This window comes from Lepus europaeus, chromosome 14, assembly GCF_033115175.1.
Source record: "Lepus europaeus isolate LE1 chromosome 14, mLepTim1.pri, whole genome shotgun sequence".
Classification (NCBI taxonomy): domain Eukaryota; kingdom Metazoa; phylum Chordata; class Mammalia; order Lagomorpha; family Leporidae; genus Lepus; species Lepus europaeus.
Window position 1 is genome coordinate 80,402,323 of NC_084840.1, and position 14,693 is coordinate 80,417,015.

The 14,693-nt window shown below is 36.5% G+C and overlaps 1 protein-coding gene and 1 long non-coding RNA gene across 2 annotated transcripts in view; both read right to left on the minus strand.

Annotated features, from left to right (window-relative positions):
* Positions 1–7,945: 7,945 nt before the first annotated feature.
* On the minus strand, positions 7,946–10,388 carry LOC133773662 (uncharacterized). Its single transcript, XR_009867951.1, has 3 exons — positions 10,303–10,388; positions 8,352–8,422; positions 7,946–8,031 (listed from the first exon to the last, which is right to left on the minus strand). It is a non-coding gene; the product is annotated as an uncharacterized LOC133773662 (long non-coding RNA).
* Positions 10,389–10,709: 321 nt separating this feature from the next.
* Positions 10,710–14,693, minus strand: part of LOC133773479 (ankyrin repeat domain-containing protein 26-like) — a 121,477-nt gene continuing 117,493 nt past the window's right edge. The window contains exon 21 of the mRNA XM_062210807.1: positions 10,710–10,808. Within this exon, the coding sequence (XP_062066791.1) occupies positions 10,710–10,808 (99 nt within the window). The remainder of the gene's footprint in view (positions 10,809–14,693) is intronic.

Genomic DNA, 14,693 nt, shown 5'->3' on the forward strand with positions numbered 1-14,693 from the left:
GACAGAAGAAGGCAAGGGGTGTAGCTGGGTCTTTGGGTAATTTTGAGCTGGACTCCAGAAGCCCAGAATTTTCTGTGTACTGGAAATAGATATTACAGTGGGCTCCACGTTCACATTATGAATTGTAGGGATTTCTTTATGATTAATTAGTCAAGTGAGTAGGGAAGGCAGGCAAAGAGAGGTTAACTTTGGCACAGAGAAGGGTGGAGGCAGTCATCATTTGAGCCAGGGCAACCATCCTCTCTATCTTACAGATTGCAGAGGACATCTGCCATGCATAATTTGGGTGATATTCTGGACTTCTAGCCCACCCAAATGCTGACCAGAGCTCTCTGGCCCTACACAGCACACATATCTGAATATCCTGTGAAGGTGCAGGCATTCCACTATGTATAAAGGCATATTCCCAAGAATAAAGACTTCAGAGGAGATATCAAGAAGCATTTTTTCAGCTCAAAAATAACTACAGAAATACAAGAAACATGAACAAGGAAGGCAATATAACTCCCTGAAAGAAATGCAACAGTACTTCAATATTAGACTGTGAAGTTGAGATTGATGAAATGCCTGAAAAGGAATTCAAAAGCAAGATGGTAAGATTACTCAAAAACAGAGACAATTACATGAATTATAGCAATCTGAATGCCATGGATGAGAAAAATTTCCAGAAACAGAAATAGTAAAGAAAAATCAAATGGGAATATTAGAAATGAAGAAGTCAATGTGTTAAATAAAAAAATCCAGTGCAAAGCCTGAACAACAGATTCAGTGAGGCAGAAGAAAGAATACATGAGCTGAAAGACAAAGCTTTTGAAAAAGCTCAGTTAAGAAGAATGAAGGAAAGAAGAATGGAAGAAATTTGAAGAAAAAGAAGGAGGAGGAGGAAGAGAAGGAGAAGAAAAAACAAAACAGTGCTCTTAGTGCTCTTATATGTGTCTTAGACATTTTTGAAGGAGTAGTAAAGCAGAATAACATAGAAAGCTTATTCAGTGAAATAACAGCATAAAGTTTTCCTAATGTGGACAAAGATAAGTACTTCTTACTACAGAAAGCACATAGAACAAATAGACATGATCAGAAAATATGTTCATGAAGACATAATATTTACAAACTTCCAAAAGTAAAAGACAAAAAAAAAAGATCCTAAAATGCCTAAGGGATAAGAATGCCACATTACTTTTAAAGGATCTTTAAACAGATTGACAGAGTTTTCTCATCAGAAACCCCAGAGGCTAGGAGAGAACTGAAGACATACTCTAAGTCCTTAAGAAAAAAAATAATGAAACTGTCAGCCAAGAATATTCTATTCAGTAAAGTTCTCACTTAAGAATGAAGGTGAAATAAAGTCCTTCCCAAACAAATGGGAATTGAAAGAATTTGTCACAACCCAGCCAGACTTACAAATGATATTAAGTGTGCAGTACATTCAGAAACAGACAAAAGGAGCCACCATGGTGGTATAGCAGGTAAAGCCACCACCTGCAAGGGCCAGCATCACATAGGGGCACTGGTTCCAGTCCTGGCTACTCCACTTCTGATCCAACTCTTTGCTTGTGGCTAGGGAAAGCAGTAGAAGATGGCCCAAGCCCGTGGGCCCCTGAACACACGTGGGAGACCTGGAAGAAGCTCCTGGATCCTGCCTACAAATTGGCCTAGCTCTAGCTGTTGCATCCACCTGGGGAGTGAACCCGTGGATGGAAGACCTTTATCTCTCTCTCTCTCTCTCTCTCTCTCTCTCTCTCTCTTTTTTCTCTCTCTTTCTTTGCCTCTGCCTTTCTATAACTTTGCTTTTCAAATAAATAAATAAATCTTTTTTAAACTTTTATTTAGTAAATATAAATTTCCAAAGTACAGTTTATGGATTACAATGGCTTTCCCCCCCCCATAACTTCCCTCCCACCTGCACCCCTCCCCTCTCCCGCTCCCTCTCCCCTTCCATTCACATCAAGATTCATTTTCAATTCTATTTATATACAGAAGATCAATTTAGTATAAATACTTCAACAGTTTGCACCCACATAGAAACACTTTGACAGGCAGAGTGGACAGTGAGAGAGAGAGAGAGACAGAGAGAAAGGTCTTCCTTTTGCCATTGGTTCACCCTCTAATGGCCGCCGCGGTAGGCGCGCTGCGGCCGACGCACCGCGCTGTTCCGATGGCAGGAGCCAGGTGCTTATCCTGGTCTCCCATGGGGTGCAGAGCCCAAACACTTGGGCCATCCTCCACTGCACTCCCTGGCCACAGCAGAGAGCTGGCCTGGAAGAGGGGCAACCGGGACAGGATCGGTGCCCCGACCGGGACTAGAACCTGGTGTGCCGGCGCCAAGGCGGAGGATTAGCCTGTTGAGCCACGGCGCCGGCCTAAGAGTTAAAGATTTTAAAAGGTATTATTAAAATTGCTATATTGGTCTATTATGCTATGTTATATGTGTGTACATATTGTATGTCCACATGGGGAAATTTTATTAAGAGTTTTATTTTAAATGGCTTATAGATAAGATTGTCCATAAATTTAAGCTGCTAAAATCAATCAAAGATACATTTTAATTTGTGGGACCTGAATCTGTGTATCATATGTTTTAAACTTGTTGGTAGAAAGAAACTAAAAACATTTTAGATGGTTATGCTTAAGTTTACTGGCTAAACAAACTACACCATGTTAGATATTTAAGAGGTGTTTTCAAATACATGATTCTTAAAATTTATAGAAGGCATTGGACCTTCTGGTAAATGTTTTCTTAAGTTGTTATCTAATGGTTGAAACGGTTTGCTAAGTATTCATGTGATATTGCTATTGTCAGCAAGCGATCTAGGACTTGCTCCCTCATTTCTCTATTCTAAGCCCAACTTGTTCTTTCATTTCTCTATTCTCTTCAAGGTAGGAAACTAATTCTATTATGAAGGCATCTGTAGGACGCACAATTTAATCTTTAGACCTTATAAAAGAGATGGCTAACATTTTTCTGTAATAGCATAGCCAAAATAAGAACTTAAATAATAATCTCATAGCTAGATTCACTTCGTCATCAGCGAAGTATACAGTAAGTAGAAAAAACCTCCCTTTCAGACCAAAGGGAAAGAAAGTTTTAAAGTGAGAATATAATTTTCCTCATGGGCATTGTCTACCTTAGAAAAAGTACTACAGAACATGCCTGTGACTATAGACTTGTAGTTCAGGCCACCGAAGATTACAGATGGGACTTGGGCAATCCCTTGACTTGCATCCTCTGGTCTGCTTTAACACAAACCAGGAGGAAAAGAAAGCTAGGCATCAGAAGCAATGGGTGGCAGGCCTATTAATGGCTGATCTGTACAGTGATCTGCCCTCAAGGAGACCCAACAGGCCAGTCCACTGCAGTGGCTTTCAATGTGGTAAGCCTGGGCTTCAGCAGAAGTCAGCTTGTGAAGAGCCCTGGCAGCTCTGCCAAGAGTTGGATCACTGGAAATGGACCTGCCCTGGAGTCGAAGGATGCCCAGGTCAGAGCCACAGATCTTATTGGCTCTATGCTGAAAAGCCCTTCACTCAGCCCAACTTCCAAAGTGACCACTGCAGCTGAGGGGATGGTCAAGTAGGGTCAGCAACATTGCAGGCAGAACTGTAAATTTCTTGTTAGAGATGCCCCCTGCCTTTACCTGGCCAGCTCTCCTCCCAGGCCAGCCAAGTAATGAAAGTCAACAGAGTGCCTTCCCCTAGGAGGTTCACACCTCCCTTAGGATATACCCCATGTGAAGAGATAGATAGGTCTGGGCCTCTTAACTTACAAGGCCTAAAGCCCACCAGATTATTATCAAGCCCCTTCTATCAGGTTCTATTTGCCTCTCAATCAGAAAAATTACTTGTAGCTTAGACAGCACCTTTCTTAGCTCCTCTAATAAGACTCTGTCCTTTGTTCTAGGCCCTGTCTAGTGCACTTGGGCCTCATTCCTTTGTAATCATAACCTCTACTCTACCACCAATGGCTCTACTCCCAACCTGTGTGTACTGTTGGTCCTCTTCCCCACTTAATGCTGTATAATTTTTCAATCCTAGTAAATGCCACTCTTAGGATCATTGGTTACTATCCTCACTCTGTCTTTTATGACATTGTCTAAATATGATCAGAGTCGGCAAACTTGGAAGGCTTCCATAGCCTTGGCAACTCATGACGACAGCCTAGGGTGGTTACTGGCGCCATAAACTAGAGTGTCAATTTGTTGGGTCAACAACAGGAGCCACTGTGCACTTGCTCCTCATGTGGGATCTCTGTCCTTAATGTGCTGTACATTGTGATTTAATGCTATAACTAGTACTCAAACAGTATGTTTCACTTTGTGTTTCTATGTGGGTGCAAACTGTTGAAATCTTTATACTAAATTGATCTTCTGTATATAAAGAGAATTGAAAATGAATCCTGATGCAAATGGAAGGGGAGAGGGAGCGGGAGAGGGGAGGGTTGCGGTGGGAGGGAAGTTATGGGAGGGGGAAGCCATTGTAATCCATAAGCTGTACACTGGAAATTTATATTCATTAAATAAAAGTTAAAAAAAATGTGTTATACATACACTGTAGAATATTACTCATCCCTGGAAAGAATGAAATCCTATCTTTTGCAACAAAATGGATATAGCCAGAGACCATTATGCTTAGTGCAATAAGCCTGCCTCAAAAAGACAACTATCATATGTCTTCTCTGTTATGGAAATTAATATAGAATGCAAAAAAATATAAGAATGAAACTAACACCTTTGGATTTGATTATTATTTGTAATTCTTAAACTATATTCCCATAGAACAGTACTCTTAATTCTTTTGACTTGCTGGACATTATGGTTAGTGGTGCATTTTAAGCCTGTGACTATAAAGTATACCGAAAGTATACTCAGGAGGTGGGATGGGAGTGGAGGTGGGAAGGTGGGTATGGGGGGAAAAAACCACTATATTCCTAAAGCTGTACCTATGAAATGTGTATTAAGTAAAACCTTCTTAAAAAAAAAAAGAAAGAAAGAAATGGGACAGCCTGGACTTGAACTGCTGCCCATATGGGATTCTGGTGTTCCAGGTGGTAGCTTAACCTGCTGTATCACAATGTCAGCCCCAACAATAAGTGTCATAGGCATATTAAGTTTATCATAGGCATATTAAGTTTTTTACATTTCATTTTATTCTGGTGAATTAATAAACTGCTTCATTATTTTGTGAAAATTAAAAAAATCATTGTGAAAATTAAAGAAAAAAGAAAATAAGGATGGAATGATGATTGAGGCAGAGAGAGAGGAAATTATGTTTATTTTATTAGAATTTTATCTATGAAATACTTTAGATATGTTTTCTTCAGATTAAGAATTAAACATTAAAAAGAATGTGAAAAATTTCAATAACTAAGGACAAAATGTGAACAATGCATGCAAACACAATACTACTTAAATAATTTTGGTTAAATTATTTTTAAAAATGATTGGCCATTCATAAGAGCACATTGTGACTGAGAAAACTTCAGGTTTAAAGCAAATTATCATAAAAGTATATAATCTATAAATATACAAAAGCGGTACAAAGGTAAAGTATTATGGGGCACTATGTTTATACTCTAGTTCATCTGAAATCTGGAATGAACTGTCAAGATAACACACTTAATTGACTCAATTTAAAAATGTTTCCTGTAGATCCAAGCATTTCTGTTGACTTCATCAGAGCTTTAAAATGTGCCATAAGAGGGCTTTAAACTTGTCATTTTAGGAGTACAGAAATCATTTTAAACATTAGTCTATATGTATATCAATGATTTCTTAATCTAAAAATTTCACAAGTGGAACTCCCCCCTTACCTTAAACATCTCTCAGGTCTTTTATTTGCTGAATACAAGGTATATATTTTGAGCTGATGAAAAAATACTCTCATGATGTGTATATTTTTATACTCAGTGAGACTTAATATGTAGCCATAAGGAAACATGGCTGAATTTTCTTTCAGGGAATTTAAAATGATATCCTTGTCCCTGGTACTTGTAACTTACTTTCTCATTTATAACTTTCTTATTCACGTCAATTTTAAATGTAGGATCTTTTAATTGTAGTCCCATCCTTTTCTATTTCTCTTAGAAATTTCTGAGTGGCTTTTATCCAAGTCTTCAACTCAAATCGCCTACTCTATCATTTGAGTTTTGTCCCCATTAATGAGGTTGATTTACTCTATCTCCTTTTTCTATTTTACTTCCCATGGATGCTATCTTCTACCATATTCTCAGAAACACTCATTTTTGTGGATTCATTTTGTCGACAGTCTATTTTGTATGTTTTATGTTGGTTCTTAACAGTGTGTCTTTGAATCTAGTGTTGCTTTCTAATTTCTAATAAGGATGTTGAACAACAGAATTTGTCTTGTTTGCCTTTTCTAATGCAAAGCTTTCACAAGGGCCAGATTACAGTTTACCTCTGTTTTTGAGTATTTCCCTCCTTCAACAGTGATAGGCTCTAGGGAATTCTTCTGAGATTCCTTTCAGATACACATTCCACTAGATCAAATGAAGTCAGCTAGAGTTGTCTACTTCCTAATGCAGAGTCATCAATTCAAAACTGAATCTACAAAACATCTTAACCCAAGTACGTTCTGGCAGAGGGATTTATAGGATGAAAATTTTCTGGAAAAGGGAGGGGCTACGTATTGAGTTGGTTGTTAGCTATTTCTTATTGAACTTTTGAGTCATAGGCTAGACTTCCAAGTGTCTAACAATTCTATGCCATATTCCTAACTCATTTCTATATGAATTTACAGGAAAACATCTATATATTTTAACCTGCTCAATGAATATCAGGTACTAAAACAAACTTTTGAATGTTTACTTGCCTAACATATTTTAGTAGAATAATTTTGTAAAGGGATGTCTCTTGGTATTTTCACAGAAGACCTTTTATCAAAATACTCGCATCTCACACATATGACACTAATTTATCAAAGGTCTAGAGAAAAATAACCTTTCCTTGTTTCACAATTCATGAAAATGACTAGTCAACACAAATGTTCTAGATCCCTAGACAAAAGTATTTGTGTACTGCAACTAATCCCTTACCATTGATAGAGAAATTAAGTAGTAGCATCAAGAACTTCATTTTCAATACAGGAAATTACATGCAATCCTGAGTCTTACTTCTGATTTTAAGGAAAATGTGAATGACAGGAGAATCCTGCTTTTATGATCAATAGTTGCATGGTACTATTATATATCAATAAACTGGGATCCTTGATCACACACAAATCTTTTCTGAAATTGAACCACATCTATATAAAGGCTGACAATACAGACTAATGGGAAAAATTTGCTTCTGAACCTGCAGTGCTAGGAATATTATATACTGTGTATTACTCTGCTGAAGCAGTTCTCTGTTTTCCCTGACATCACTTTACTCCTAAAAATCCAGAGGAAAATGTATTCCTTTGAGGGAGAAGCTTGCATAAGGACCTAATATATATTCTAGAAATTTAAAAAGCAAAAATAATACATTTCAAAATTCCCTTGAAGACACCAGATTATAAAAGATATTCACAATGCTAGGTCAAATAATTATATTTGCTTGGTTTCACACTTATATATTTGCTTATATCACTTGGGACTCCAAGTAATAGCTATCCATCCGTGTCCATAGCAACATTATTAATAATAGCCCAAAGGTGGAAATAACTCAAAATCAAAAATGGATGAAAGTAGTATTCATAAAATTTGATTTTAGATATCATAGTTTTGAATTGAAACTTTACTACATGTATCATGCATTTTATGACATTAGTCAATTTCTTCCATAAAGCTAACTGGATTGGTACTGCAATAGCAAGTAATATCCATCTGAATATAACAAATATACCTGTCAGTGACACCTTTTACCTTATCAAAAATATTCTTATATTTTCCTACTGGAGAAATAAAAACTCCTTCTACCATGGCAGAAATAAAGAAATGGACTTACTGAAGTCAGTCCCATGAGATTTTCCTTAAGGTGTGCAACTGTGCCTGTTAGTTTGCTGATTGTTTCTTTTAACTCAGAAATCTCACACTCATGCCTAAAATATACAATTAAAGAATTTATTCTCAGATCAATCTAAAAAGCACTTAAGTGGATAATCTTAGGAAGTGCTACTAGGGAAAAGCATGAAAATTTAACAAGTAAATGATTGGCAACCCTATATCATTTCTATGTATATTTTTGAAGATAATTCACAACACTTAAAGAGTATGTAAAAAATATACACTTAAATACAAGTTGACATTTTCCCTGACTTTACACAGATGTATTTATGACCATAAGTCCTCTATATATCATAATTTATGGCTTATGTGCATTATAGGGGCCCATTATTTTGCATGGTCATTTAAAACATACGTTTCCAGGTGTTCTTTGGACTTTTCAGCACTTTTTATAGCTTCTTGGTATCGTGCCTCTGCTTCTTGCAACTAAAATGAAGAAATTTAAAAAATAGCTTTACTTTACTGGTAACTACAAATCTTCTCATTACCTGGTTTTGCAATGAAATCGCATTAGAACACAGCAACATCTCATCATCTGCACATTGGTCATTGTGCCATTTGTGTGGTAAGAGTAGAGATGTGTTGTTGAAACAAGGACCATGTGGCTCCAAATCTAAAACACAGCTATCTGGGTCTGCAGTTATTATTATTGATTTCGTATTTCTATAATATTTGATAGTTTAGAGAGGTAGCATGCCAACAAAAGTGGTCCCCAACAGAAGTCACACTGAATCATTGTTCAACCATTGAAAACAGAATCCAAAGGGGACATAAAGGCCCAAATATATCCCCAGGACTACATAAAACTTTCATGAATTGTGCTAGGTAACAGTCTTCATTCCCCAACTGACAAGTTATAGATGACTCTTAGTAATATGAAGTGGGCAATGATCCTAAAATGCAACATATAGAGAGGATTCCTAGACTGAGTTGCACTTATCTTTGTGACCATTAGAGACATGTGAAAGCCACAGACTTGTAAATTTGGGAGGCTGTTGCTAAACCATGTTTCCCAAATCAGTTCTCTCCTTGGCTTCTTCTGCAAGCACTCTGAAGGTAGAATAAGCTTATATTTGGCTACCTGAGCTGCTGTATGCAGAGCATAAAGAGTATAAACCTATAAATCCCACCTTTAGCTATGTACTAAAAGAATGTCAATTCAGGATTTTTTTGTTAGTAACATTTTTATATTTGACAAATTCTCCTATATGAGAATTGAGTATTTTAATTTTGTAATTGTTTGCTTAAAATGCATTTAGAGTATAAGAATTATCCTAAAGTTTTATTCAGCTTAAGTCTATGCCTCCAAGATGAGATATTTAGTATGGGGCCATGTGTTTAATTTTTTCCAAACAACTGTGAGGCTAAAATATTTCAATCTATACAAGGAAAGGTGACATCCATCATAGATCTTCCCCAAGGAAAATTTACATTCAGAAAAAGATTATCTGACAAAAAAACCATACAAGACGTATAATGCTTAGATCTGGATTATGCTGCACGAATTGGATGGTCAACCACTGAAAAGAGTGGGGAAGTTTCCCAGGAAGAAAAGTCTGCTGAAAAAGGGGAAACTTTTTGCAGAGTCCAGAGAAATGACATTAGATGAACAGAATAGAGAAGACAGAAAGAGCAACGTGAAGAATCTTGGAGATGGAGAAACAGGCCCAGTGAACTCAGAATTCAATTAAACCCAATGGCAAGGGAGAAAAATATTATTTCCACACAGCAAGTAGGAAATGAATGTTTCACAAAAGTGAAATAGGGGCTGCCATCACGGCACAGAGGGTAAAGCCACCCCCTGGGACACCAGCGCCTGTTCATGTCCTGCTTGTACCATTTCTGATCCTGTTCTCTGCTAATGGCCTATGGCTAGCAGCAGAAGGCCCCAGTGTGTGGGCCCCTGGCACCCGTGTGAGAGATCTTGAGGAAGTCCCTGGTTCCTGGCTTTAGCCTGGCCCAGCGTGGGTATTGCAGCCATGTTGGGTGAATCAGCAGATAGAAGAGCTCTTTCTCTCTGTGTCTCTTCACTTCTCATTGTAACTCTCTCAAATAAATAAACAAATCTCTAAAATATAGACATCACAATTTTAAATTGAAACCTTATTACCAATATCATTAACTTAATAAAAATTGATTTCTGTAAAACTAACTAGACTTGAACTGGTAGTAGCGAGTAAAAATGGTATGAATACACTAAACACAATTATCAATGAGGCTTTTCATATTATCAAAACATTCCTACAATTTTCTATTAGAAAGTAAAAATTCCATTCAGTAAGGCAGAAATTAAGAGTTGGACTTACTGAAGTTCGTCTGGTGAGATTTTCCTGAAGGTGTGCAATTGTGCTTGCTTGATTTTTGATTGTTTCTTTTAACTCGGAAACCTCACTCTCAAGCCTAAAATGTACATTTAAAAATTTTTATTCTCACATCAGTCTAAAAGGTACATAAATGGATAATCTTAGGAAGCATCATTAGGGAAATTCATAAAAATTTAACAAGGAAATGATTGGCAATCCTATATCATTTCTATGTTTCTATTTGAGGATAATATGCATCGCCTAATGAGTATATAAAAAGTACACATTTCAATATGACCTGAAATTGAACATTTTTCCTGACTTCACTTAGATGTATTTATGACCTTAACTGTTCTATATATCATAGTTTATGGCTTGTGTGCATTATAAAGATTCATTAGGATTCATTATTATTTTGCATGGTACTTTGAATTGTAGGTTTCCAGGTATTCTTTGGACTTTTCACAGCTGTTTAAAGCTTCTTGCTTTCGTGCCTCTGCTTCTTGCAACTAAAATGAAGAAATTAAAAAAAAAGAAGCTTTACTTTACTGGTAACTTTACAAATCTTCTCATTATCTGGTTTTGCAATGAAATCGCATTAGAACACAGCAACATCTCATCATCTGCACATTGGTCATTGTGCCATTTGTGTGGTAAGAGTAGAGATGTGTTGTTGAAACAAGGACCATGTGGCTCCAAATTTAAAACATGGCTATCTGATCTACAGTTATTATTATTGACTTCATATTTCTGTAATATTTGATAGTTTAGAGATGGCATGCCAACAAAAGTGGTCTCCTACACAAGTCACAATGAATCATTGTTCAACCATTGAAAATCTCATCCAATAGAGAACATGAAAACCAAAATATATCCCCAATACTTCATAAGAATTTCACCAATTATGCTAGATAACTGTATTTTTCCCAACTCATAAGATAAAAATTACTGTGTCGTGGCACTATGTAGAGGACAATGTTCCTAAAGTACAACCCATGGAGGCTTCCTAGATTGATTTGTATATATCTTGCATGACCCCCAAAGACAGGCAAAAGCCCAAGAAAATCAACTTTCTCAAATCAGTTCAATCCTGAGCTTCTTTCACAAGCTCTCTTAGGGAAGACTAAGGTTATTCAATGTTGCTGTCAGAACATCTGTAGGCAGACCACAGATGGTTATAAAACTGTAAATCCTAGGTTTTTTTTTTCATTTAAAATGATGTAAATTTAATTTTTTGCTTAATAACATACAAATATTTCATAAATTTTCCTCTAATGGAATTAAATACTTTAATGTTGCAATTATTTGCTTAAAATGCATTTAGAGTTATGTTGTAGCTTTGTTCATAATGCCTCAAAGAAGAAATATTTGGTATGGTGTATGTGTTCAATTTTATCCAAATGTCTGTGAGGTGAAAGTATTTTCAATCTATGCAAAGAAATCTGACATGCATAAAAAATCTTCTCTCCCAAGGAAAATTTACATTCTGGTTGTATTATCTGTCATGAATATAAATAAAATAATTGTAGCACAGGTCTTTATTATGCTTCAAAACATGGATGGCAAGAGTCAGGACTGTGAGAGTCAACAGTGTCACAGAAGGGAAAGTTTATTGACAAAAAAGAAACTTTGTGCTGGCTCTGAAGAATTTATTCTGAGATATATGAAAGTATCCACTTAAGTTTTGTAAACATTCACAAGTGAAAATAAAAAATATTTTTAAGAAATTTGTAATAAATATTACCTTCTGATTTTACCTTCCTTGTTTAACCATGGCAATTGATATCACAAAAAGTATTATCTAATAAAAAAGAACTTCCATAAGGTAAGATATATAACTTAACTTATAGGAAGGTAAACATTTTAAAAGAATGTAATAATAAGGAAAAATGAAAAAGTTAAGTGTGATAAGTATCATTATGTTTTTAAAACTGTTACATTAAATACATGAAATTTATTTCCTTTAGATAAAGAAAAAATTTTAAAAGTACATTGTTATCATAAAATTTGTCTACAATTGTAATGAAAATATTGAAGAGAGCTGTGGTTAGGGAAGGTCCTACCCTGAGACACTTATATTATTCTACCACCTACATCTTTCCTGTGGACACACTAAATATCATACGTACTTGTCTTCTCATTTCTCCTAACTCATTCTTCAAACCATTTGTCTCCTGAAGCACCTTATTACAACAAAATGTCAGTGAAGCCTCTGATGTAGACTGTCTTCTCTGAGTTTTATCCCTTTGTTTTTGAAGGTGTTTCACATCTACCTGATAAAATATTTGTTAGTTAGATAAATGTTACAATATTAAATTCAATGGTGTATGCAAATAGTCCCATACTTGTGATAGTGTGACATATGACTTTTCATCTTTATGAAGGCACATAAGAGATACATTCCATAGGACACACAAGTTGAATCTTTTTCTAGGCTAGCAATATGCCATGCTGTACACTCTGAGAGTGCTGGACAACAGCAGTGAACTGCAGCTCCCAGGAAGCCACAAGATCACAATGGAAGTGACCAACACTTCACAGAATTTTGTATTGCAAAACGAGGATGTTGAGGTTAGGTGTTTAAATGTGCTCTTCATTTACATTTTCCAGTTAAGAATCTTGAGTTTAAGGGGCATCTGTGCTTTGAATAATATCACCACACAAATCAATTCCTCTTCTTTTCTTCATGTCTAGATACTCCTGTTGATTAATGAACGCAAGTAACACATAGGTGTTATCTTCCTGCCCAATTAGTGTTACGAAACTTACCCAGAAAACTCAGTTCACTATTTCTTCCCTGAAAAAACTGCAACATTTAAGCAAACTTCTGAAGTATCAGAGCTATGACTATATGAGAGATTGGTATAATTCTATAGTGTTGAATTATTTCCACCTCTAAATTTAGTAATGACATAATGACCTTTTTTTAAAAGATTTATTTTTATTTATTTGAAAGACAGAGTTACAAAGAGAGGTAGAGACAGAGAGAGAGGTCTTCCATCCACTCATTCACTCCCCAAATGGCTGTGAAGGCCAGAGCTCAGCCGATCCAAAGTCAGGAGCAGTAGATTCTTCCAGGTCTCCCACACTGGTCCAGGGTCTCAAAGACTTAGGTCTTCTTCTACTGCTTTCCCAGGCCATAGCAGAAAGCTGGATTGGAAGTAGAGCAGCTGGACTCAAACCAGCACTGATACGGGATACCACACTTCAGGCCAGGGCTTTAATCTGCTGCACCACAGCACCAGCCCACAGAGATACTTTCATTATCATTCTTAGGAACGTAGCTCAGAAAAAGTGTTTCAGAACTAGAGATTTTAATGGCTTTTACAGTCCTCAACCAGGAGTGGGAACTTTTATTTTCTACCAATGGCTATTTGGAGAGTTATAAAATCATTCACTGGCCACACAAAATTAACTTAAAAATTAGCCTGTGGGGTCAGTGCTGTGGCATAGTAGGCAGCACTGGCATCCCATGAGTGTCTGTTCCTGTTCCAGCTGCTCTACTTCTGTCCCAGGTCCCTGCTAATGGCATGGGAAAGCAGTGGAAGATGCCCTAAGTGCTTGGCTTCTGGAATCATGTGGGAGACCTAGAAGAAACACCTGGCTCCTGATCAGCCCAGCTCTGGGCCATTTTGGTCATTTATAGAGTGAACCAGCATATGGAAGACCTCTCTCTCTGTCACTCCTGCTCTCTGTTAACTCTGCTTCTCCAATAAATAAATAAAACTAAAAAAAAAAAATAGCCTGGCATATTTGTATTGAATTTCAAGACCCAGGTTTGGTTGCCTTGACAGGGTCAGAGCAAATGATTAAGCAACTGCAAAATCCTCAACCCTGCACAAGACAACTCCAGTCTTCAACTCATTTCTTGATATGAGCTCCTACACCTCGCTCCTCTACCCAAAACATCACTGTTATTCATGACACGAGAGCTCTCATGACTCTGAAAACAGAGATCTGATGCCACATTAACAAACCACAGACAACAGCAATTATCTTTGTATTGGTCTTTTTATGCATAAATGATAAAAAATGAGCCTTGACATAAAAATATTGAATAAATGTATTGGAAAAATGTATAATGTACTTCACAAATATCAATGAGAAAATTAAATCCAATTTATTAATAATAGGAACCATTAAAGGATTCCTGAGAGATCATAAACACATCAACTGAGACTGAGAATCCATTAGGTTTAAAACAAATTGGCATGAATAAAAACCAATTTATATAAACTACAAATATATAAATATGGTACAAAGGAAAAGTTATGAGATATAGCATCAAAACTCGGATGAACTGTCCACATGACACATTTAATTGAATGTTAATTTCAAAGATACTTCCTGCTGGACTGAGCATTTCTATTGACTCTATCATAGTCTTAAAGTGT